Here is a 24,290-nt window from a genome sequence, read left to right on the forward strand (position 1 = left end):
ATTACAGGCGCCCGCCACCACGCCCAGCTAAATTTTGTATTTTTAGTAGAGACGGGGTTTCACTGTTTTGGCCAGGCTGGTCTCGAACTCCTGACCTCGTGATCCACCCTCCTTGGCCACCCAAAGTGCTGGGATTACAAGCGTGAGCCACCGAGTCTGGCGCATCCTGCTCTTGGTCTCAGGTTTCCATGCCAGTGAAAAGTCACCTCAACTCCACTGTCCCTGGTGTCAGGCAAGCCCGAGGGACCCAATTCTGCCTTTCTTCTGGATTTTCCTAACCTGTTAAGAGTCTTGAAAGTTCTTAAACCACGGGGGACTACCTGGCGCATGACACGGGATGCGACTTGGCGGCAGTCCCACGTGGAGGCAGGTCCTTTCCAGCAGTTCCTCCGCACCCAGCGCTTCGCGGGCCCAGGGAGCGGAAAATCAGCCTGCCGAAAGCCAGGCGAGTCACGGTCCTGCCTGCGAAGGGCGACCTTGGGGCTGAGGAGTGGGTAAGAGCAGGGGACACTGATTGATGTTCATTTTTCTCCATATTTTACCGAATTCCGGTACTATTTGCTGAAAAGACTTTCTTTTCGGCCGGGCGCGGTGGTTCACACCTGTAATCCCAGCACTTTGGGAGACCGAGGTGGGCGGAGCACCTGAGGTCGGAAGTTCCAGACCAGCCTGACAGACATGGAGAAACCCCGTCTCTACTAAAAATACAAAATTAGCCGGGCGTGATGGCTGATGCCTGTAATCCCACCTACTCGGGAGACTGAGGTAGGATAATCGCTTGAACCCGAGAGACTGAGGTTGCGGGGAGCCGAGATGGCGCCACAAGAGGGAAACTCCGTCTCAAAAAAGAAAAGAAAACTCTTTCCTTATCCAATAGCCTTATCACTTTTGTTGAAATTAAGTTGACCATATATATGTGTGTGTCCATTTCTGGACTCTATTCTGTTCCGTTTATTTATTTGACTATTCTCATGCTAATTACCACAGTCCTAATTATGAGCTGTATAGTCAGTCTTGAAACTAGGCAGTTCAAGTCCTCCCCTTACTCCCCACCTCTTAAATGGTTTGCATTTCCATTTATGTTTAATATAGAATATTTTTTCAATTAAAAAAGCCTGCTAGGATTTTAATTGGAATTGCCTTGAATGTAGATATCAATGGGAATAATTGACATTTTAACAATTTTGAGTCTTTCAATCCATGAAATTTATTTATTTATTTAGATATTCGTCACTTAAGCTTGACAATATTTTGCAAACTTTCCGTGTACAGGTATTGCATATCTTTTGTAAATATATTTCTAACTATTTTTGTTACTATTGCTAATGGAATTGGTTTAGCTTCCCTTATTTTTTTTTTTTTTTTTTATTTTTTTTTTTTTTGAGACGGAGTCTCGCTCTGTCACCCAAGCTGGAGTGCAGTGGCGCGATCTCGGCTCACTGCAAGCTCCGCTTCCCGGGTTCACGCCATTCTCCTGCCTCAGCCTCCTGAGTAGCTGGGACTACAGGCGCCCGCCACCGCGCCTGGCTAATTTTTTTTGTATTTTTAGTAGAGACGGGGTTTCACCGTGGTCTCGATCTCCTGACCTTGTGATCCACCCGCCTCGGCCTCCCAAAGTGCTGGGATTACAGGCGTGAGCCACCGCGCCCGGCCTAGCTTCCCTTATTTTCAAATTGTTTGTTGCAACTATACAGAAATACAGTTGATTTTTGTGCATCGGCCTTGTATCCTATGGTACTGCTAAATTGATACAATATTTCTAGTTGTTATTTTATAGATTATTTAGGATTTTCTGTGTAAGCAATCCTATTGTCTGTAACTAGAAACTGTCTCAGTTCTTCCTTTCCAATCTTTATACCTTTTATTCATCTTTCTTGCTGAATTGCCCTGGATAGGATTTCCACTACAATGTTAAATAGAAATAGTTAAAGCAGACATGCTTATCTTATTCCCTATCTTAAAACATATCTAATTAATCACCATTAGATATGATGTTAGTAATAGTTTCCTCATAGATACCTGCTGTAGTTTGAATGTCCTCTCCAAAACTTATGCTGAATTAATTTAATTTATTTATGTATCTGTTTATTTTTGAGACAGAGTCTTGCTCTGTCTCCCAGGCTGGAGTGCAAGTGGCTTGATCTTGGCTCATTGCAACCTCCACCTCCCAGGTCCGAGCAATTCTCCTGCCCCAGCCTCCCCAGTAGCTGGGACTACAGGCACACGCCACCATGCCCAGCTAATTTTTGTATTTTTAGTAGAAACGGAAACGGGGTTTCACCGTGTTGCCCAGGCTGCTCGCGAAATCCTGAGCTCAGGCAATCCGCCCGCCTCCACCTCCCAAGGTGCTGGGATTACAGGCATGAGCCACCACGCCTGCCAATTTTTTTTTTTTAAGACGAGTCTCGCTCTGTTGTCCAAGCTAGAGTGCTGTGGCACGATCTCGGCTCACTGCAACCTGTGCCTCTGGATTCAAGCGATTTTCCTGCCTCAACCTCCCGAGTAGCTGGGATTACAGGCACGCACCACCACCACACCCAGCTAATTTTTGTATTTTTAGTAGAGACGGGGTTTCACCATGTTGGCCAGGGAGGTGGGACCTTTAAGAGGTGATGTAGCTCATGAGGGCTCCATCTTCATGAATGGATTAACGCTATTGTCTCAGGAGTGGGTTAATTTTCATGTGAGTGGGTTCCTGATAAAAAATAATGAGGCCGGGCGCGGTGGCTCAAGCCTGTAATCCCAGCACTTTGGGAGGCCAAGAGGGGCGGATCACGAGGTCAGGAGATCGAGACCATCCTGGCTAACACGGTGAAACCCCGTCTCTACTAAAAATACAAAAAACTAGCCGGGCGAGGTGGCGGGCGCCTGTAGTCCCAGCTACTCGGGAGGCTGAGGCAGGAGAATGGCGTGAACCCGGGAGGCGGAGCTTGCAGTGAGCTGAGATCCGGCCACTGCACTCCAGCCTGGGCGACAGAGCGAGACTCCGTCTCAACAAAAAAAAAAAAAAAAAAAAAAAAATGAGTTGCCGGGCGCGGTGGTTCAAGCCTGTAATCCCAGCACTTTGGGAGGCCGAGACGGGCGGATCACGAGGTCAGGAGATCGAGACCATCCTGGCTAAAATGGCAAAACCCCGTCTCTACTTAAAAATACAAAAAAACTAGTGGGGCGAGGTGGTGGGCACCTGTAGTCCCAGCTACTCGGGAGGCTGAGGCAGGAGAATGGCGTAAAGCCGAGAGGCAGAGCTTGCAGTGAGCTGAGTGAGATCCGGCCACTGCACTCCAGCCTGGGCGACAGAGCAAGACTCCGTCTCAAAAAAATAAATAAATAAATAAAAAAGAATAATGAGTTTGATATGATTTCCTCCCTCTCTCTCTCCTAGGCCTGCTTCTGCCTTCTGTGCTTCTGCTGTGTGGTGACCCTCACCAGAGGACAGCTTCATGCTCTTGGACTTCCCAGCCTCAAGAACTGTAAGAAATAAATTTCTTTGTAAGTTGCCCACTCTGTGGTGTTCTATTATAGCAGCAGGAAATGGACTAAGACAATGCCCTTTATCAGATCAAATTCCCTTTCATTTCTACTTTGCTATTTTTATCATTAATAGAAGGTGAAACATAAGAATAACAAACAATAACATTTGACACATTGAAAAGTATGAAACGTTATTTTTTGGCATCTATTGAGATGATTATATTGTTTTTCTCCTTTGTGCTATTCAAATGTTCAATCACATTGACTTTCAAATGTTGCACCTACCTTGAATTCCTGGGTTAAATTTCACTTGTCATGATGTATTATGTTTTTTACATATTGCTAGGTTTGGTTTGCTGATAATTTCTTAAGCATATTTTTGTGTCTGTATTCATGAGAGATATTGATTTATCATTGTCTTTTCCTGTAATATCTTTCTAAGGTTGGGTATCATCATTATTCTGGCTTTATAAAATAAACTCCGTTTTCTTGAGTCTTGTAAGATTGGCATTATGTTTTCCTTCAATGTTTGATACCATTCATCAGTAACACCATCTGGACTTGGTGATAATTTTTGTTGTTTTTCTTTTGGGGTATGTATGTGTCTGAAGGTTTTTGATAACAAATTCAAATCCTATAATATGAGTTTTTCAGACTTTCTATTTTATGTGTCTCTTTTGGCAAGTGAACATTTTCAAGGCATTTGTCTCTTTTATCTGAGTTCTTAAATATATTGGCGTAAAGTTGCTCATAATATTCCCTTATTATCCTTAGCAATCATAGTGATGTCCTCTCTTTTATTTTGATAACTTACGTTTTGTCTCTCTTCTTTGACGAGTTTCACTAATGATTTATTATTCTTTTCAAATAGCTATGCTGTCTATGTTAACTTTATTACTCTCAGGGTTTTTCTCTTTTCTGTTCTATAGATTTTCTGTCATTATTGCCTTTCTTATACTTATTCTGGGTTTATATCACTCTATTGCTCTTCTTTTCTTTTTTCTTTTTTTCTATTTTTTTGAGACAGAGTCTCGCTCTGTTGCCCAGGCTGGAATACAGTGGCGTAATCTTGGCTCACTGCAATCTCTGCCTCCCAGGTTCAAGCAATTCTCCTGCCTCAGCCTCCCAAGTAACTGGGACTACAGGCACCTGCCACCAAGCCCGCCTAATTTTTTTTGTATTTTTAGTAGAGACAGGGTTTCACCGTGTTAGCCAGGATGGTCTCAATCTCCTGACCTTGTGATCCACCCGCCTCAGCCTCCCAAAATGCTGGGATTACAGGAGTGAGCCATTGTTCCTGGCCTGCTCTTTTTTTTTAGCTTTTAAGTGGAAACCTAGATCATTGATTTCTATCCTTTTTCCTTTACAATATGAGCACTCATACTCTCTATGTCCTGCTGTAGTTATGTCCTACAAATTTTGATATTTTGCATCGTCATTTAGTTTGAAATATTTTCTGATTTCTACAGGCTTTCTTCTCTGACCCATGGTGGTTTAAACTGCAAATATGAAAGTCTTTTTTGTATATCTTTTTGACTTCTAATTCGATTTCACTGCAACTAAAGAAAGTATTCTGTATGATTTCAATACTTTTAAATTTATTAAGACTCTTTGTAGGCCCAGAATAGGGTCTACCTTAGTAAACATACTACGTACACTCAAAATGAATGAACATTCTACCGTTGTTGGGTATAGTATTCTATGAATGTTTATTAGGTCAAGGTGGCTGATAATTTTTCAGATTGTCTATGACTTCATTGATTTTTTCTTTTTCTTTTTTTTTTTTTTTTGACAGAGTCTTGCTCTGTTGCCCAGGCTAGAATGCAGAGGCACCATCTTGGCTCACTGCAACCTCCGCCTACCACGTTCAAGGGATTCTCCTGCCTCAGCCTCCCAAGTAGCTGGGATTACAGGCACCTGCCACCATGCCCAGCTAATTTTTGTATTTTCAGCAAAGACGAGGTTTTACCATGTTGACCAGGCTGGTCTTGAACTCCTGACCTCAAGTGATCTGCCAACCTCGGCCTCCCGAAGTGCTGAGATTACAGTCATGAGCCACCATGCCCGGCCTCCATCTTTTGCTTTCAATCTATCTGAAGCTTTACATTTAAGGTGCATATATTTTAGACAGCTTGCTTTTTTTTTTCTAGTTGGGGAAACTCTGCCTTTTAATTGGATTATTTATGCTGGTTACATTTGTTGTTATAAAATTTGGAAAGTTCAATCTGCCACAATGTCGTCACCTCCTGTTTTTAAAGGATATTCTCAATGAGTGTGAACAATAAGTCAACAGCTTTCTTTCACCATTTCACACACCCTGAGCCTCCGTTGTTTTGAGTCAGTTGTCATTCATATCTTTGTTCCCTGTGAATGCACAAAATTTGCTCTGTACGATTGACTATGATGTGTCCGGGTAGGGTTTTCTTTACATTTATTTTTGTGAGGGGTTTATGAACTTTTTGGATCTGTAAGTTGATGTTTTTTTTTTTTTTTTTTTTTTTTTTTGAGACGGAGTCTCGCTCTGCCGCCCAGGCTGGAGTGCAGTGGCCCGATCTCAGCTCACTGCAAGCTCCGCCTCCCGGGTTCACGCCATTCTCCTGCCTCAGCCTCCCAAGTAGCTGGGACTACAGGCGCCCGCCACGTCGCCCGGCTAGTTTTTTGTATTTTTAGTAGAGACGGGGTTTCACCATGTTAGCCAGGATGGTCTCGATCTCCTGACCTCGTGATCCGCCCGTCTCGGCCTCCCAAAGTGCTGGGATTACAGGCTTGAGCCACCGCGCCCGGCCAAGTTGATGTTTTTTCACTACATTTGAGAATATATCAACTTTTTTTTTCTTTAATCTTTTCCAGCCATTTCTTCTTGGTCCCTGGATCCATGTGTACTGCATGACATGGTACCACAAGTCACTGAGACTCACTTCCTTGTTTTCTTTCAGTTTCATTTTCCCTTGTACTTCAGATGGAATGATATCTATTGATCTCTTTTGGAGTTCACTCACTCTTTCTTCTGTAATGTTCAATCTCTCTTAAGAAAGTCCAGGCCGGGCGCGGTGGCTCAAGCCTGTAATCCCAGCACTTTGGGAGGCCGAGACGGGCGGATCATGAGGTCAGGAGATGGAGACCATCCTGGCTAATACGGTGAAACCCCGTCTCTACTAAAAAATACAAAAAACTAGCCGGGCGACGAGGCGGGCGCCTGTAGTCCCAGCTACTCGGGAGGCTGAGACAGGAGAATGGCGTGAACCCGGGAGGCGGAGCTTGCAGTGAGCTGAGAGCCGGCCACTGCACTCCAGCCTGGGCGGCAGAGCAAGACTCCGTCTCAAAAAAAAAAAAAAAAGAAAGTCCAAATAAATTTTTCATTTCAGAGAGTGGAATTTCCAGTTCTAAAATGTCCATTTGGTTCTTGTTTTATAGTTATCATATATATGCTGAAATAGATTATCTTCCACTTATGTCAACAATCTTTTCTGTAGACCCAACATATATTTTATAGCTCCCCAAAAGAGATTCTATTATGAATCAGCATTAAAAACCACTGTGAAGACAGAAACTCTACCTAGAAAGAGTGAGGTTTTTATGGTTTGGGTTTTGTTTTTTGGAATAGGGTCTCACTCTGTCACCCAGGCTGGAGTGCACTGATGCAATCTTGACTCACTGAAGCCTCGACCTACTGTGCTTAAGAGATCCTCCCACCTCAGCCTCCTGAGTAGCTGGGACTATAGTCATGGGCCACCATGCCCAGCTAATTTTTGTACTATTTTTAGGGACAAGGTTTTGCCGTGTCACCCAGGCTGGTCTTGAGTTCTTGAGCTCAAGTGATCTGCCTGCCTCAGCCTTCAGAATTACTGGGATTACAGATGTGAGCCATTGTGCCCAGCCACGAGTGAGTTATCTAATGAAGAGTAACAGTAACAGAAAATGTTTATGAGCTCCTGCATACAATAATTTCACAAGTATTTATCGAAAATTGATTATGTACCAGGCAAAACGTATGCAAAAATTAAAATATGCAGTACCTGCCGTAGGAGACTTGCACACTAGCAAGGAGACAGTAAAACAACTGTAATAAAATGTGATTTGGCAGGGCCTATTAAAAATGATTCTATCGGCCTGGCACGGTGGCTCACGCCTGTAATCCCAGCACTTTAGGAGGCCAAGGCAGGCGTATCACAAGGTCAGGAGATCGAGACTATCCTGGATAACACAGTGAAACCCTGTCTCTACTAAAAATACAAAAAAAAATCAGCCAGGCGTGGTGGCAGGCACCTGTAGTCTCAGCTACCCGGGAGGCTGAGGCAGCAGAATGGCATGAACCCAGGAGGTGGAGCTTGCAGTGAGCTGAGATTGCACATTGCATTCCAGCCTGGGTGACAGAGCGCGACTCCATCTCAAAAAAAAAAAAAAAAAAAAAAAGATTCTATCCCCAAGAACCTGTATTTTTAGTTTGGAGAATAAAATGCTTAGGATAATTAGGAGAAAGAAGGTAGGAGGGGAGAAGAGAATGGAAGAAAGTGAACTGGGGAATGTCTCAGACCTTACTTAGAAATATTAAGGAAAACCCAAAGACAATAGGGAAGACAAAAAAGGAAAAAAAAAAAAAAAAAAAGCAGAGGAAATATTAGCCTATGACAGCCAGGTGCGGTGGCTCCCGCCTGTAATCCCAGCACTTTGGGAGGCCAAGGTGGGCAGATCACGAGGTCAGGAGTTTGCGACCAGCCTGACCAAATGCTGAAACCCTGTCTCTACTAAAAATACAAAAAAAAAAAAAAAAAAAAAAAAAATTGGCTGGGCGTGGTGGCGCATGCCTGTAATCCCAGCCATTTAGGAGGCTGCCTTGAGGCAGGAGAACTGCTTGAACCTAGGAGGTGGAAGTTGCAGTGAGCAGAGATCGAGCCACTGCACTCCAGCCTGAGCAACAGAGGGACACTCCGTCTCAAAAAAAAAAAAAAAGAAAAGGAAATTTTATCCTTTGACACCAGTAGCTACAGCACACAGTAAACACTCCCTAACTGCTAGTCAGATAAAAATAAAACCTCCCACTAAAAGTTCTGTTTTACTCAATTCCTTTTATCCAATCCATCTTGTTCATAATACGGGAAATAAACAGAATTGAAGGGAGAAATTTACACTACTATAATAATAGTCGGAGACTTCAATTGTCCCACTTTCAAGAATAGAACAATCAGAATGAAGATAAATAAGGACGTAGAGTACTTGGACATCACTATATACTAATGGAAACTAAAAGACAGAAAAAACAGTTCACCACAAACAGAAGCATTCAATTTTTCTCAAAGATATATGGAATATTCTCCAGGATAAACCATAAGTTAGACCACAGAGTAATTCTTTATAAATTTAAAATAGCTGAAATTAAAATATCTCTTCTGATCACAATATGACACTAGAAATCAACATCAGAAGGAAAAGAGTAAACTCCTCAAACATGTAGAAATCAAGCTTTTAAATAACCAGTGAGTCAAAGAGGATCTCATATGAGAAATTAGAGAAGATCTGGAGATAAGTGAAGCAAAAACACAACATACTAAAACTCCCGGCAGGCAGTAAAAGCGGTGCTAAGAGGACATGTTATCACGGTAAATGCTTATATCAGAGAGGAAAAAAGATCTCAAATAAACAATCTACACATTAAGAAACTAGGAAAGGAAGAATAAACTAAATCCAAGGTAGTGGAACAAAGGAAATAAAAAAAAAAAAATAGAAGAGAGATTATTTTAAAAAGAGAATAGGAAAACAGTAAAGAAAATAAGCCCAAAAGTTGATTCTTTGAAAAGATTAACAAAATGGAGAAATCTTTGACTTCATTTATGAAAAAATGAGAATCCTCAAATTACTAAAATCAGAAAGTGGGACATTATTACTGATTCTACAGCAATAAAAAGGGTTAGAAGAGAGTACTATGAAAAACTGTATGCCAAAAAACACAATTATCTAGCTAAAATGAACACATTTCTAGAAACACACAACCTATGAGTACTGATTTATAATGAAACAGAAGATGAGAACAGACATAACTGGAAGGAGATTGAATCAACAATCAAAAACTTCCCCGGACCAGATTTGTGTCCGGCCAAATATTTAAAGAAAAAATCGGCTGGGCACGGTGGCTCACACCTGTAGTTCCAGCACTTTAAGAGGCCGAGGTGGGCAGATCACAAGGTCTAGAGATCCAGACCATCCTGGCCAACATGGTGAAACCCCATCTCTACTAAAAACACAAAAATTAGCTGGGTGTGGTGGTACATGCTTATAGTCCCAGCAACTAGGGAGGCTGAGTCAGGAGAATCGCTTGAACCCAGCAGGCGGAGGTTGCAGTGAGCTGAGATTGCACCATTGCACTCCAGCCTGGCGACAGAGAGAGACTCTGTCTCAAAAAAGAAAAAAAAAAAGAAGAAAAGAAAAAAGAAAAATCAACACCAAGTGTTCTCAAAGATGTGAAAAGGAGGGAACTCTTCCTAACTGATTCTATGAGGCCAACACTGTCCTTACACCAAAGTCAGGCAAAGATACCACAAGAAAGAAAACTACACACCAATATCCCTTATACATTTTGTGGCAAAAATCTTCAACAAAATAATAACAAACTGAATCTAACATTTATCGATTTTTATTTATTTTTTATTTATTTAGTAAAGACAGTCTTGCTCTGTCACCACGCCGGAGAGCAGTGGTTTGATCATAGCTCACTTCAGCCTTGAACTCCTGGGCTCAAGTTATCCCCTTGCCTCAGCCTCCCAAGTTACTGGGACTATAGCTGCATGTCACCTTGCCCAGCTAATTTCTTGTCTTTTTGTAGAAATGGAGTCTTGCTATGTTGCCCAGGCTAGTCTCAAACTCTTGGGCTCAAGCAATCCACCTGCCTTGGCCTCCCAAAGTGCTGAGATTATAGATGTGAGCCTCCATGCCTGTGTCTGAATCAAACATTTAAAAAAATGTTATACACTGGTTGGGCATGGTGGCTCACGCCTATAATCCCAGCACTTTGGGAGGCTGAGGCGGGTGGATCACCTGAGGTCAGGAGTTCAAGACCAGCCTAGCCAACATGGCAAAACCCCACCTCTACTAAGAATACAAAAATTAGGCCAGGGGCAGTGGCTCACACCTGTAATCCCAGCACTTTGAGAGACCGAGGCTGGCGGATCACCTGAGGTCAGGAGTTCGAGACCAGCCTGACCAACATGGAGAAACCCCGTCTCTACTAAAAATACAAAATTAACCGGGCCCGGTGGCACGCACCTGTGATCCCAGCTACACTGGAGGCTGAGGCAAGAGAATCACTTGAACCCAGGAGGCGGAGGTTGTGGTGGCCAAGATCGCGCCATTGCACTCCAGCCTGAGCAACAGGAGTGAAACTACATCTCAAAAAAAAAATTAGCCGGGCTTGGTGGCGGGTGCCTGTAATCCCAGCTACTGAGGAGGCTGAGGCAAGAGAATCACTTGAACCTGGGAGGGGGAGGTTGCAATGAGCTGAGATTGTGCCACTGCACTCCAGCCTGGGCAACAAGAGTGAGAATCCATCTCAAAAAACACAAACAAACAAACAAAAACGAATTATACACCATAATCAGGTGGGATTTATTGCTGGAATGCTGACATGGTTCAACATATGAAAATCAAAGTAATACAGCACATTAACAGAATGAAGGACAGAAACCACATAATCTTCATCTCTTTTTGTTTGTTCGTTTGTTTTTGTTTTTGAGACAGCATTTCACTTTGTTGCCCAGGCTGGAGTGCAGAGGCTTGATCATAGCTCACTGCAGCCTGCACCTCCCGGACTCAGGCAATCCTCCTACCTCAGTTTCCCCAGGAGTTGGGACTATAGGTGTGCCACCATGCTCGACTTTTTTTTTTTTTTTTTTTTTAGTATGGACAAGGTCTCCTTCTTGCCCCTACTCATCTCAATTGATGCAGAAAAAGCATATGACAAAATTCAATACTGTCTCATGATGCAAATACTTATCATACTAGGAAAAGAAGGAAACTAGATAGACATAATAAAAAAAGTATTTGAAAAATGAAAGCCAACATAAGGATGAAAGACTAAAAGATTTTTGTCTAAGATTAGGATCAAGACATGGATGCCTACTTTCACCACTTGTATTCAAAATAGTACAAGAAGTCTTAGAGCAATTATGCCAGAAAGAGAAACATGCTCATTCAAATTTGAAAGGAAGACATAAAATTTTCTCTGCTTGCAGATGCCATGATCTTATACATAGAAAACCCTGAAGATTTCACAAAAATATGCTAGAATGAATAAACAAATTTGGAGAAGTTGCAGAAAAAAATCAATACACAAAAATCAGTTCCTTTTCTATTCACCAACAATAAACAATCTGAAAAGAAAATTAAGAAAGCAATTCCATTTACAAAGGCATGAAAAAAATGCTTAGGAATAGGCTTCATCAACAAGGCAAATAACTTGTACACTGAAAACTACAAAATGTTCCTGAAAGAAATTAAATAAAACATCAATAAATGGAAGGACAGTCTGTGTTCATGGATTGGAAGACAATATTAAGATGCTAACACTACTCAAAGCAATCTACAGATTCAATGTGATCACGATCAAAATCCCAATGATGTATTTTACAGAAATAGAAAGATCCATCCTAAAATTTATATGGAATCTCAAGAAATCTAGACAGCCAAAACAACCTTGAAAAAGAGGAACAAAGCTGGAGGATTCATACTTCCTGTTTTCAAAACTTAACCACAAGCTGTAAGAATCAAAGTAGTGTGCTACTGGCAGAAAGACAGACATACAGACCAATGGAATCATATAGAGTGCTCAAAATTAAACCCTCACAAATATGGTCAAATGATTTTTCACACAGATCTCATAACCACTTGTGTTAGGCCATATTTGCATTGCTATATGGGTAATTTATAAAGAAAGGTTTAATTAGCTCATAGTTCTGCAGACTGTACAAGCATAGCGCTGGCATCTGCTTGGCTTCTGGTGAAGCCTTAGGGAGGTTTTATTCATGGGGGAAGGTGAAGTGAGAGCAGGCACATTATATGGTGAGAGCAGAGCAAGAGAGAAAGGAGATGCTATACCCTTTGAAACAACTAGATCTTGCATGAACTAACTGAGCAAGAACTAACTTATCACCATGAGGATGGTGCTAAACCATTTGTATTAGTCTGTTCTCATGCTGCTAATAAAGACATACCGAAGATGGGGTAATTTATAAAGGAAAGAGGTTTAATTGACTCACAGTTCCATATGGCTGAGGAGACCTCGCAATCATGGCAGAAAGCAAAAGAGAAGCAAATGCACATCCTTCTTTTTTTTTTTTTTTCTTTTTTCTTCTTTTTATTTTTTGAGACGGAGTCTCACTGTCGCCCAGGCTGGAGTGCAGTGGCCGGATCTCAGCTCACTGCAAGCTCCACCTCCCGGGTTCCCGCCATTCTCCTGCCTCAGCCTCCCGAGTAGCTGGGACTACAGGCACCCGCCACCTCGCCCGGCTAGTTTTTTGTATTTTTTTTAGTAGAGACGGGGTTTCATAGTGTTAGCCAGGATGGTCTCGATCTCCTGACCTCGTGATCCGCCCGTCTCGGCCTCCCAAAGTGCTGGGATTACAGGCTTGAGCCACCGCGCCCGGCCTCTTTTTTCTTTTTTTAGACGGAGTCTTGCTCTGTCACCCAGTCTGGAGTGCAGTGGCACGATCTCAGCTCACTGTAAGCTCCGCCTCCTGGGTTCACCATTCTCCTGCCTTAGCCTCTCAAGTAGCTAGGATTACAGGCACCCGCCACCATGCCTGGCTTATTTTTTGCATTTTTAGTAGAGGGGATTTTCACCATGTTAGCCAGGATGGTCACAATCTCCCAACGTTGTGATCCACCCACCTCGTCCTCCCAAAGTGCTGGGATTACAGGTGTGAGCCACTATACCCAGCCGCAAAGGCACATCTTACATGGCAGTAGGCAAGGAGAAGTGCAGAGCAAAGACGGGGAAAAGCCCTGTGTAAACCATCAGATCTCATGTGATCTCACCATCATGAGAACAGCATGAGGGTAACCACCCCCATGATTAAACTACCTCTCACTACAAATCAAGATGAGATTTGGGTGGGGACACAGCTAAACCATATCATTCCACTGGCCCCTCCCAAATTTCATGTCCTCACATTTCAAAACATAATAATGCCCTGGCAACAGTCTTAACTCATTTCAGCATTAAATCAGAAGTCCAAGTCCAAAGTCTCATCTGGAACAAGGCAAGTTCCTTCTACCTATGAGCCTGTAAAATTAAAAGCTAGCTAGTTACTTCCTAAGTACAATGGGGGTACAGGCATTTAGTAAATACACCCATTCCAAATGGGAGACATTGGCCAAAACAAAGGGGCCACAGGCCCCATGCAAGTCCGAAATCCAGTAGGGCTGTCATTAAACCTTAAAGTTTCAAAATTATCTCCTTTGACTCGATGTCTCACATCCAGGTCATGCTGATGCAAGAGGTGGGTTCCCATGGCCTTGGGCAGCTCTGCCCCTGTGGCTTTGCAGGGTACACCCCCTTGTCCTAGTTGCTTTCACAGGCTGGTGTTGAGTGTCCGTGGCTTTTCCAGGTGCACAGTGCAAGCTGTTGGTGGATCTACCATTCTAGGGTCTGAAGGATGGTGGCCCTCTTCTCATATATTCACTATGCAGTTCCCGTATTCTGTATGGGAGCTCTGACCCCACATTTCCCTTCTGCACTGCCCTAGCAGAGGTTCTCCATGAGGTCTCCACCCTGCAACACACTTCTGCCTGGACGTCCAGGCATTTCCATACATCCTCTGAAATCTAGGCAGAGGTTTCCAAACCTCAATTCTTGTCTTCTGCACACCTGCAGTACCAACACCATGTGGAAGCTGGCAAGGCTTGGGGCTTGCACCCTCTGAAGCCATGACTCATGCTGTACATTGGCCCCCTTTAGCCATGGCTGGAGTGGCTGGGATCGGGCACCAAGTCCCAAGGCTGCAAACAGCAGGGGGACCCTGGGCCTGGTCCAGGAAACCAATTTTTCCTCCTAGGCCTCCAGGTCTGTGATGGGAGAGGCTGCCGTGAAGACCTCTGATATGCCCTGCACACATGAAGACATTTTCCCCATGGTCTTGGTGATTAACATTTGGCTCCTCATTACTTATGCAGCTTCCTGCAGCCAGCTTGAATTTCTTCTCAGAAAATGAGTTTTTCTTTTCTATTGAAATGTCAGTCTAGGCCGGGCGCGGTGGCTCAAGCCTGTAATCCCAGCACTTTGGGAGGCCGAGACGGGTGGATCACGAGGTCAGGAGATCGAGACCATCCTGGCTAACACCGTGAAACCCTGTCTCTACTAAAAAATACAAAAAACTAGCCGGGCGTGGTGGCGGGTGCCTGTAGTCCCAGCCACTCGGGAGGCTGAGGCAGGCGAATGGCGTAAACCCAGGAGGCAGAGCTTGCAGTGAGCTGAGATCCAGCCACTGCACTCCAGCCTGGGCCACAGAGTGAGACTCCATCTCAAAAAAAAAAAAAAAAAAAAAAAAAAAAAAAAAAAGTAGAAATGTAGAAATGTCAGTCTGCAAATTTCCCAAACTTCTATGCTGTACTTCCTCTTGAATGCTTTGCCACTTGGAAATTTCTTCATCCAGATAGCCTAAATCATGACTCAAGTTCAAAGTTCCACAAATCTCTAGGGCAGGGGCAAAATGACGCCAGTCTCTTTGCATAGCAAGAGTGACCTTTACTCCAGTTCTCATCAAGTTTCTCATCTCCATCTGAGACCACCTTAGCCTGGACTTCATTGTCCATATATCACTATCAGCATTTTGGTCAAAGCTATTCAACAAGTCTCTAGGAAGTTACAAACTTTCCCACATCTTCCTGTCTTCTTCTGGCCCTCAAAACTGTTTCAACCTATGCCTGTTCCCCACTTCCAAAGTCACTTCCACATTTTTGGCTATCCTTTGTGAAAGGAAGGTATCTTGGCCCCCCAGCATCACCAAGCTAAAGTGAAAATTCAAGCTGGAAAGTGCTTAGGGCAGAACCTGCCTCCCATTCTATTCAAAGTTATCCCTCTGCTCACTGAGGTAAATGCATATCTGATTGTCTCCTTTGGAAAGGCTAATTGGAAACTCAAAATAATGCAACCATTTGTCTCCCACCTTTCTGTGACCTGGAAGCCCCCTGTGATGGTTAATACTGGGTGTCCAGTTGATTGGATTGAAGGATACAAAGTATTCATCCTGAATGTGTCTGTTGCCAAAAGAGATTAACATTTGAGTCAGTGGGCTGGGGAAGGCAGATCCACCCTTAATCTGGTGGGCACAATCTGATCAGCTGCCAGCCAATATAAAGCAGTCGGAAAAACATGAGCAGCAGAGATGGGCCTAGCCTTCCAGCCTACATCTTTCTCCTGTGCTGGATGCTTCCTGCCCTTGAACATGAACATCAGACTCCAAGTTCTTCAGTTTTGGGACTCGGACTGACTCTCCTTGCTCCTCAGCTTGCATACAGCCAATTGTGGGACTTGTGATCATGTAAGTTAATACTTAATAAACTCTTCTTTATATATATCCTATTAGTTCTGTCCCTCTAAGAGAACCCTAATACATCCCTTTTCCACTTTGAGTTTTCCTGCCTTTGCTTCAACTTGTCCTACCTTTCCAGACCAAATCAATGTACTTCTTACATATATCGATTGATATCTCATGTCTCCCTAAAATGTATAAAACCAAGCTGTGCCCTGACCACCTTGGGCACATGTCATCAGGCCTTCCTGAGTCTGTTTCATGGGTGCGCATCTTCAGCCTTGGCAAAATAAACTTTCTTTTTTTTATTTTTTATTTTTTGAGATGCAGTCTTGCTCTGTTGCCCAGACTGGAGTGCAGTGGTGTGATCTCCGCTCACTGAAATCTCCACCTCTCAGATTCATGCCATTCTCCTGCCTCAGCCCCCCGAGTAGCTGGGACTACAGGCACCCACCACCACGCCCAGCTAATTTTTTGTATTTTTAGTTGAGACGGGGTTTCACCATGTTATCCAGGATGGTCTCGATCTCCTGACCTTCTGATCCGCCCACCTCGGCCTTTCAAAGTGCTGGGATTACAAGCGTGAGCCACCATGCCCAGCCAGCAAAATAAACTTTCTAAATTAACTGAGATCTGTCTCAGATTTTCTGGGTCCATATTTAATAACCATAAAGGGATTCTGAGTGGATATGCTCCTCACCTTTGACAAGCTAGATTTGACAAGCTCCTATTGGTGCTTGGTACCAGCATGAGCTTACTTTATGGCTCAAACCAATGGGACAATTTGCTGAGATCTGAGAGCAAGGCACCCTCCACCACCACCCCCCTGCCCCCCACCCACGTCCCACCAAGAGAATTACCCAAATTTGGTCGAAATCTAAAGTTTATTTTATTTTGCTGTTGTACAACTTTTTTTTTTTTTTGGAGTTTTACTTGCTTCCAACAAGAAAGGCAAGTTTTCCTTTTCCTTGCTTCCATGATGATGGAAGATAGGTAACTCCGCTATGGAGTTTGAGCTCACTTCCAACAGGGAAGGTGAGTTTGTTGTTGTTGTTGTTGTTGTTTTGGTTGTTTTTCTGCTTCAAGGATGATAGAGAGTGGTCTACAGCCTGAGATCAGAGAGTGGTCTACAGCCTGAGATCCATCCCTAGATAAGCAAGCGAATTGGGGTTTATCTTGGCTAAAGTTAAGATTAACAACCACCTGGTCTTTATTTCTCCTTACCATTAGAGTGCTCAGGAATTATACAAGTTATGAGATTGTTTGTTTTGCTTTACTTTTTTGTTGTTGTTGATGTTTGCTTCTGTTTTTGTTGTTTCATACTTTTCTCCCATTGGGTTTGACCAACTCTATCCAACTCGATCAAATCCGAAGGAAAGTTCCAAATTATGGGGAACAACGCCTATAAAATGGCTAAATTCCCATACACAAAAAAATGGTGGTATAGTGAGGGGAGAAAAACGGTCAACAAAAGAAAAAAAAATTTTATTTTGACTACTTAAGGGATTTTATTTACATAACAAGGCCACCTTTTTGCTAGCCAGGCCAAACTGAAAGCAATGGCTGTCCCCTACTCTGCAGTTCAATAGCTAAGTTTCTGCCTTTTTTTCCCCCCCATTCATGACAGCTAAGGTTTTGTTCCTAAATCAAGTCCTTTCTGGTTTGATACTTGGTACTTCTTCTTTTTTTTGAGATGGAGTTTAGCTCTTGTTGTCCAGGCTGGAGTACAATAGTGTGATCTCGGCTCACCACAACCTCCGCCTCCCGGGTTCAAGCAATTCTCCTACCTCAGCCTCCCGAGTAGCTGGGATTACAGGCATGAGCCACCACACCTGGCTAATTTTGTATTTCTTAGTAGAGACAGGGTTTCTCCATGTTGGTCAAGCTGGTCTTGAACTCCTGACCTCAGGTGATCCGCCAGCCTTGGCCTCCCAAAGTGCTGGGATTACAGGCGTGAGCCACTGTGTCTGACCAATACTTGGTACTTCTGAAATAGCAGCAATTTGTCCTAGCTGAAATATAATAATAAAATTTTGAATTTTTATTGTTGTTGTTATTTTTGTTTTTGTTTTTTTTTAGATGGAGTCTCGCTCTGTCGCCCAGGCTGGAGTGCATTAGCATGATCTCAACTCACTGCAACCTCCGCCTCCTGGGTTCAAGCGATTCTCCTGTCTCAGCCTTCCGAGTAGCTGAGACTACAGGTGTGTGCCACTATGCCCGGCAAATTTTTTGTATTTTTAGTAGAGACGGGGTTTCACCCTGTTAGCCAGGATGGTCCTTGATCTCCTGATCTCGTGATCCGCCTGCCTCTGCCTCCCAAAGGGCTGGGATTACAGGCATGAGTCACAGTGGCCGGCCATCCGACTTTTTTTTTACTCAAATAGTTATTGCAACAGAGGCTACTCTTAGGTTTTTAAGAAAAAGTATAGTTTAGACACTTAGAAATGGTTTGTTTAAAAAAACGTTTTAAGTGCACTGTAAAAGCATCACGTGGTCTAGCCTTATAATAATTCTCCCTTTTTGGAGACCTAGGATTCAGTGTGGGCTCTTCCCAGAGCTCAGAGATCCAGTTAAAAAAGAATTGGTAGTCCCGATCTAAATAAAATTGATCTCCTTATATAATCCAATGATAAATTTCTATAATTTTATGTTAAATTGGCAATTAAATCTGTTTTAATTTCCCTCCAGCTCCCCAGAATTTCTCTTCAGACCTTATAATGTAAATTTTGCTATCTGACTTTCACTTGAATTGTTTCCTTTAATACGCAAATTTAAGACTATTTAGCTGACAACTGCCTAGGGTTGTGAAACAGGTTATCAGGCATCTGAAAGTCTAAGATAAAGAAAAAAAGCATTTTTATGAATCTGTAAGATGTACTTCTTCTATCAACATGCCTAATACATCTACGTATTTATATGTTGTGTACACAATGTTGCACTCCTGAACATATATAAAAGAGCTCTAATTAATTGTCTTACAAAATAAAAGCATTTACATCAAGTACTTTATTAGAAAAAGGAATGACTGGTCAAATGCTTTTTCAAGTTATCTGATAAGTAAAATCTTTAATAAATAAGCTAGCTTTAAAATTACTGGTAAAGTAATATTAGAAATGTCTTAAGAATTGCCAGCATACATTTTTATTTGCATTTATTAATCAAGAAATTTCATACTTAACCCTACCAAATACTATAAGGTGTCAAAATTTGGCACAGAGGTTACAAAACTATAAACCCAGCCCAAGACAGAATGACCTCTGCTCCTGTAATCATTAATAAATAAGACATTGATATTGGTTTAATGAAAATAGCTACATCTTGAATTATTTAGCAAAATTACCATAATTTCTAATCTTGTGGCAGTCTAGGTAGTCTAGTCCACAGGCAGTAAGGAGGTTTGCTTTGGGAAAGGACTGTTACAGTCTTTGTTTCAAAGTTAAACTATAAGTAAACTTGCATGGTAAAAGAATGTTTAATTTTGTGAAAAATGACCAAACTGTCTTCCAAAGTAGCTGTCGGGGACAACCTGCTCCCAGAAGAAAGCAGCAAACCCCCTCCCCTAAATGCCCTGCAGCTTATTTCTTCTGAGATGCTGGCTCTGCCCCAAGTTCCCAGAACTTAGGTACAGCTGTATCCACCCCCAGGCCAAACCACATCCTGGTACTCTAAGCCAGGTGGGGCAAGAAGTGACAAACAACTGCAGGATGTAGACTAACCTCAGAAAGCCCCTAGGCCCTCAAAGCCCTATTATAAGCCCCTCACCTTGAACACTCTGGGCTGCCTCCTCTGAGGGTTATGGAGCAAGCCGGCAGGTCAACAAACTTGCTTGCCTGACTTTGAGCCTACTGGTCCTTTCTCTCGGCCGACCTTACAGTAGCTGTACCACTTTGCATTTCCACCAGCAATGAGTGAGAGTGATTGCTCCGCATCCTCACCAGCATTTGGTGTGGTCAGTATTTTGGATTTTCACCATTCTAATAGGTGTGTAGTAGTAGCCTATTCTTGTCTAATTTACAGTTCCCCATGACATATGCTATTGAGCATATTATCATATACTTATTTGCCGTTGGTATATATTATTTGGTGAGATGTCTGTTCAGATCTTTTATTCATGTTTTAATTGGGTTATTCTTTTTCTTTTTGTTGAGTCTTAAGAATTCTTCATGTGTTTTGGATTAACAGTCCTTTATTGGAGATGTCTTTTGCAAATAGTTTCTACCAGTCTGTGGCTTATCTTCACATTCTCTTCACAGTGTCTTTCACAGAGCAAAAATATTAATGATAATAATTATGTCTAATTTATCAATTATTTCTTTCATGGATTATGCTTTTTGTGTTGTATCTAAAAAGTAATCATGATGCCCAAGGTTATCTAGATGTTTTGTCTTCTAGGAGTTTTATTGTTTTGTGTTTTTACATCTAAGTCCATGATCCCTTTGATTTGGCTTTTGTGAATGGTGTAAGATCTGTACCTGGATTTGTTTTTGTTTTTGCATGTAGGTGTTCCAGTGCTCATTGTTGAAAAGACTCTTTGAACTATTGTATTGCCTTTCTTTTTTTTGAAAGGTCGGTTGACTATATTTATCTGTGTCTATTTCTGGGATCCCTATTCTGTTCCATTTATCTATTTGTTATTTTATTTTATTTTATTTTTTGAGACGAGTCTCACTCTGTTGCCCAGGCTGGAGTGCAGTGGTGCAATCTTGGCTCACTGCAAGCTCCGCCTCCCGGGTTCATGCCATTCTCCTGCCTCAGCCTCCCGAGTAGCTGAGACTACAGGCACCCGCCACCATGCCCAGCTAATTTTTTGTATTTTTAGTAGAGATGGGGTTTCACCGTGTTAGCCAGGATGGTCTCCGTCTCCTGACCTCGTGATCCGCCTGCCTCGGCCTCCCAAAGTTATTTGTTTATTCTTAAACCAATACCACACTATCTTGATTACTGTTGATTTATAGTAATTCTTGAAGTTGGGTTGTATCCATCCTCTGACTTACTTCTTCAATATTATTTTGGCTCTTCTGAGTCTTTTGCCTTTCCACATAAACTTTAGAATTAGTTTGTTGGTATCTACAAAATAACTAGCCATGATTTTGACTGGAATTGCATTGGATCTACAGATCAATTTGGGAAGAATCGATATCTTGACAATATTGAGTTTTCCTGTCCATGAATATAAAATGCCTCTATATTTATTTAGTCCTTCGTCAATTTCTTTCATCAGAATTTTGTAGTTTTCCTCATGTAGAATTTGTACATATCTTGTTAGATTTTTACCTAATTTTTTAATAGGGGGTGCTAATGTAAATGATATTGCGTTTTTAATTTCATATTCCACTTGATCATTATAGGTATATAGGAAAGGAATTGACTTTTATAAATTTACTTTGTATCTGCAGTCTTGTTCTCATTGCTTCTTAATTCCAGGACATTGATTTGGCAATACTTACATAATTTTCTACATGGATAATTATGTCATCTGTAAAGACAGACCATTTTATTTCTTCCTCTTCAGTCTGTACAACTTTTATTTCCTTTTCTTGGCTAACTATGTTAGCTAGGATTTCCCATACAGCGTTGACTAGGAATGGTGTGAGCAGACATTCTTGTGTTAGTCCTGATTCCAGTGGAAAAGGATCTAGGTTCTCACCATTAATTCTTATGTTGGCTGTAAGGTTCTTGCTTATGTTCTTTATCAAGTGGAGGATGTGTCCCTCTGTTCCTAGAGTGCCAAGACTTTTTATCATGAGCTAGTGTTGGATTTTGTCAAATGCTTTTTCCGCATCTGGCGATATGATCATATGATTTTTCTTTAGCCTATTGGTGGATTATATTAATTGATTTTTGAACATTGAACTAGCCTTGCCTAGCTATAATAAATTACACTTTATCCTGGTATACAATTCTTTCAATACATTGTGGGTTTCAATTTGCTAATATTCTATTGAGGATTTTTGCATCTGTATTCACAAGATATATTGTTTTGCGTTTTTTTTTGTTTGTTTGTTTTTGTTTTTGTTTTTTCCGAGACGGAGTCTCGCTCTGTCGCCCAGGCTGGAGTGCAGTGGCGTGATCTCCGCTCACTGCAAGCTCCGCCCCCCGGGTTCACGCCATTCTCCTGCCTCAGCCTCCCGAGTAGCTGGGACTACAGGCGCCCGCCACCTCGCCCGGCTAGTTTTTTTGTATTTTTAGTAGAGACGGGGTTTCACCGTGTTCGCAAGGATGGTCTCGATCTCCTGACCTCGTGATCCGCCCGTCTCGGCCTCCCAAAGTGCTGGGATTACAGGCTTGAGCCACCGCGCCCGGCCATTTTTTGCATTTTTAATAGAGACGGAGCTTCAACGAGTTAGCGAGCATGGTCTCAATCTCCTGACCTCGTGATCCGCCTGCCTTGGCCTCCCAAAGTACTGGGATTACAGGCGTGAGCCACCACCTCCGGCCGTGTTTTTTCTTTCCTGTAATGTCGTTTGTGTGGTTTTGGCATTAGGGTAATTCTTGCCTCATAGGCTCAGTTGAGATGTATTCCTTTTGTTTCTATCATATAAAAGAGATGGCACAGAACTGGTACAACTTGTTTTTTAAATATTTGGTAGAACTTATCAAATGAAACCATTTGGGCCTAATGCTTTCTGTTTGGATGTTATTAATTATTGATTCAATTAATTAGATATAAACATATTCAAGTGGTCTGTTTCCTCGTGTGTTTTGGCAGAGTGTGCTTTCAAGAAATGTGTCAATTTCGCCTAGGTTATCAAATTTGTGGACATACAATTATTCATAGGATTCCTTTATTATCATTTTCATGCCCATGGGATCTGTAGTAATGTCCCTTATTTCATTTCTGATATTGACTATTTGTTTTTTCTCTTTGTTAGCCAGGCTAGAGGTTAATCAATTTCATTGACCTTTTCAAAAAATCAGCTTTAGGTTTTGTTGATATTCTTTTGATTTTGTTTTCAATTTCATTGATTTCTGTTCTTTTATTTTTTCTCTTCTGTTTACTTTGAACTTAATTTGTTCTTATTCTACATTCCCAAGGTGGAATCTTAGGTTATTTTAGATCTTTCTTCTTTTCTGGTTTGTACATTCATTGATATAAATTTCCTTCTATACAGAGATTCACGGATCCATCCGGGTGGTCCGGGCACCACTGGCGCCCCTCTGCGGCGATTCCCCCGTTCCATTTTCTGAAGCCACAGGTCAGAAGCCGCTGTAGAACGCTTCGCCAAACTCCAGGATCTTGAAGGGAACGTAACGCGCAGCTACCTGCCGCGCAGGCGCAAGCCTTTCTTTCCGCACAAAGACCGTGGGAGGAGGGGTCGGCGCAAGCGCTCGGTGTCTCTCTGAAAAGAACTTCATCATCCTGCCACCGGCTTACGGACCGCAGCGCAACGCATGCGCCTTGAAGACTTACGGAACTTATTTCATGCTCGGGGCGGCGGTGACGTGTGAACGAGAAGGAGGTGGTCAAGGAACGGAAGCCGGGAGGGAACTAGGGCGGAAGGGGACCAGGGCCGGGCTTGTGTTCGGTGCCTTGCCGGGGCTGGGGGGTTCCGATGTGGTCCCCGGAGCGGGAGGCCGAGGCCCCGGCCGGGGGAGACCCCGCGGGCCTACTGCCCCCCGAGTGGGAGGAGGACGAGGAGCGCATGTCCTTCCTGTTCTCCGCTTTCAAGAGGAGTCGCGAGGTGAACAGCACCGACTGGGACAGCAAGATGGGCTTCTGGGCGCCGTTGGTGCTGAGCCACAGCCGCCGCCAGGGGGTGGTGCGCCTGCGTCTGCGGGACTTGCAGGAGGCCTTTCAGCGCAAGGGGAGCGTCCCGCTGGGGCTGGCCACGGTGCTGCAGGACCTGCTGCGGTGAGGGGCGGGCCGGGGCCAGGGCCGCGAGGGCGGGCGGGGGCAGTTCTCCGAGGGCCGGGCCCCGGTCCTGTTCTCTGCACAGTGCACTGCGCCCAGCCCAGTGTCTGGCCCAGAGAAGGCATCCAGTGTGGGTTCAGAAGGCGAAGAAGGAAAATAAGGAGGCCGGGCTAGGGAGGTTTGGAGGGAGAGGAAGAGGGGGTCTGGGGGAAGATTGGGGGTCAGGGATAGTCCCATTAGATGAGTTCCAGAGAAGCCAGCCTAGCAGAGGTGACAGTGATTTGCCTGAACGGACCCCGTTGTGTAGTTATTTCGTAAGAGCCTCCAAATTTGAATGGCCCGTGGAGCAGAAGGTCTAAGAGATAGTATTCATTAACCTAGAGAAGGTCAGAGCTAAAAAGCGGGCATTCGTGGGGAAGAGGCCTGTAGGCATCTTGCCAACAACCCCT

At 43.1% G+C, this 24,290-nt stretch overlaps 1 protein-coding gene across 8 annotated transcripts in view; it reads left to right on the forward strand.

Annotated features, from left to right (window-relative positions):
- The window catches only part of CHMP7 (charged multivesicular body protein 7), a 43,210-nt gene that overhangs the window by 3,625 nt on the left and 15,295 nt on the right, over positions 1–24,290 (forward strand). For 2 of the 8 annotated variants that reach the window (XM_030938199.1, XM_030938198.1), the window contains 2 exons: positions 3,383–3,470; positions 23,102–23,841. In XM_030938199.1, the coding sequence (XP_030794059.1) occupies positions 23,543–23,841 (299 nt within the window). In that variant the 5' untranslated portion in view covers positions 3,383–3,470; positions 23,102–23,542. Of the gene's footprint in view, positions 1–26; positions 495–744; positions 766–3,382; positions 3,471–19,713; positions 19,971–23,101; positions 23,842–24,290 lie in introns of those variants that run through there. The other 6 variants (XM_030938200.1, XM_030938202.1, XM_030938203.1 and 3 more) reach the window with 6 other exon arrangements.

This window comes from Rhinopithecus roxellana, chromosome 9, assembly GCF_007565055.1.
Source record: "Rhinopithecus roxellana isolate Shanxi Qingling chromosome 9, ASM756505v1, whole genome shotgun sequence".
Classification (NCBI taxonomy): Eukaryota; Metazoa; Chordata; class Mammalia; order Primates; family Cercopithecidae; genus Rhinopithecus; species Rhinopithecus roxellana.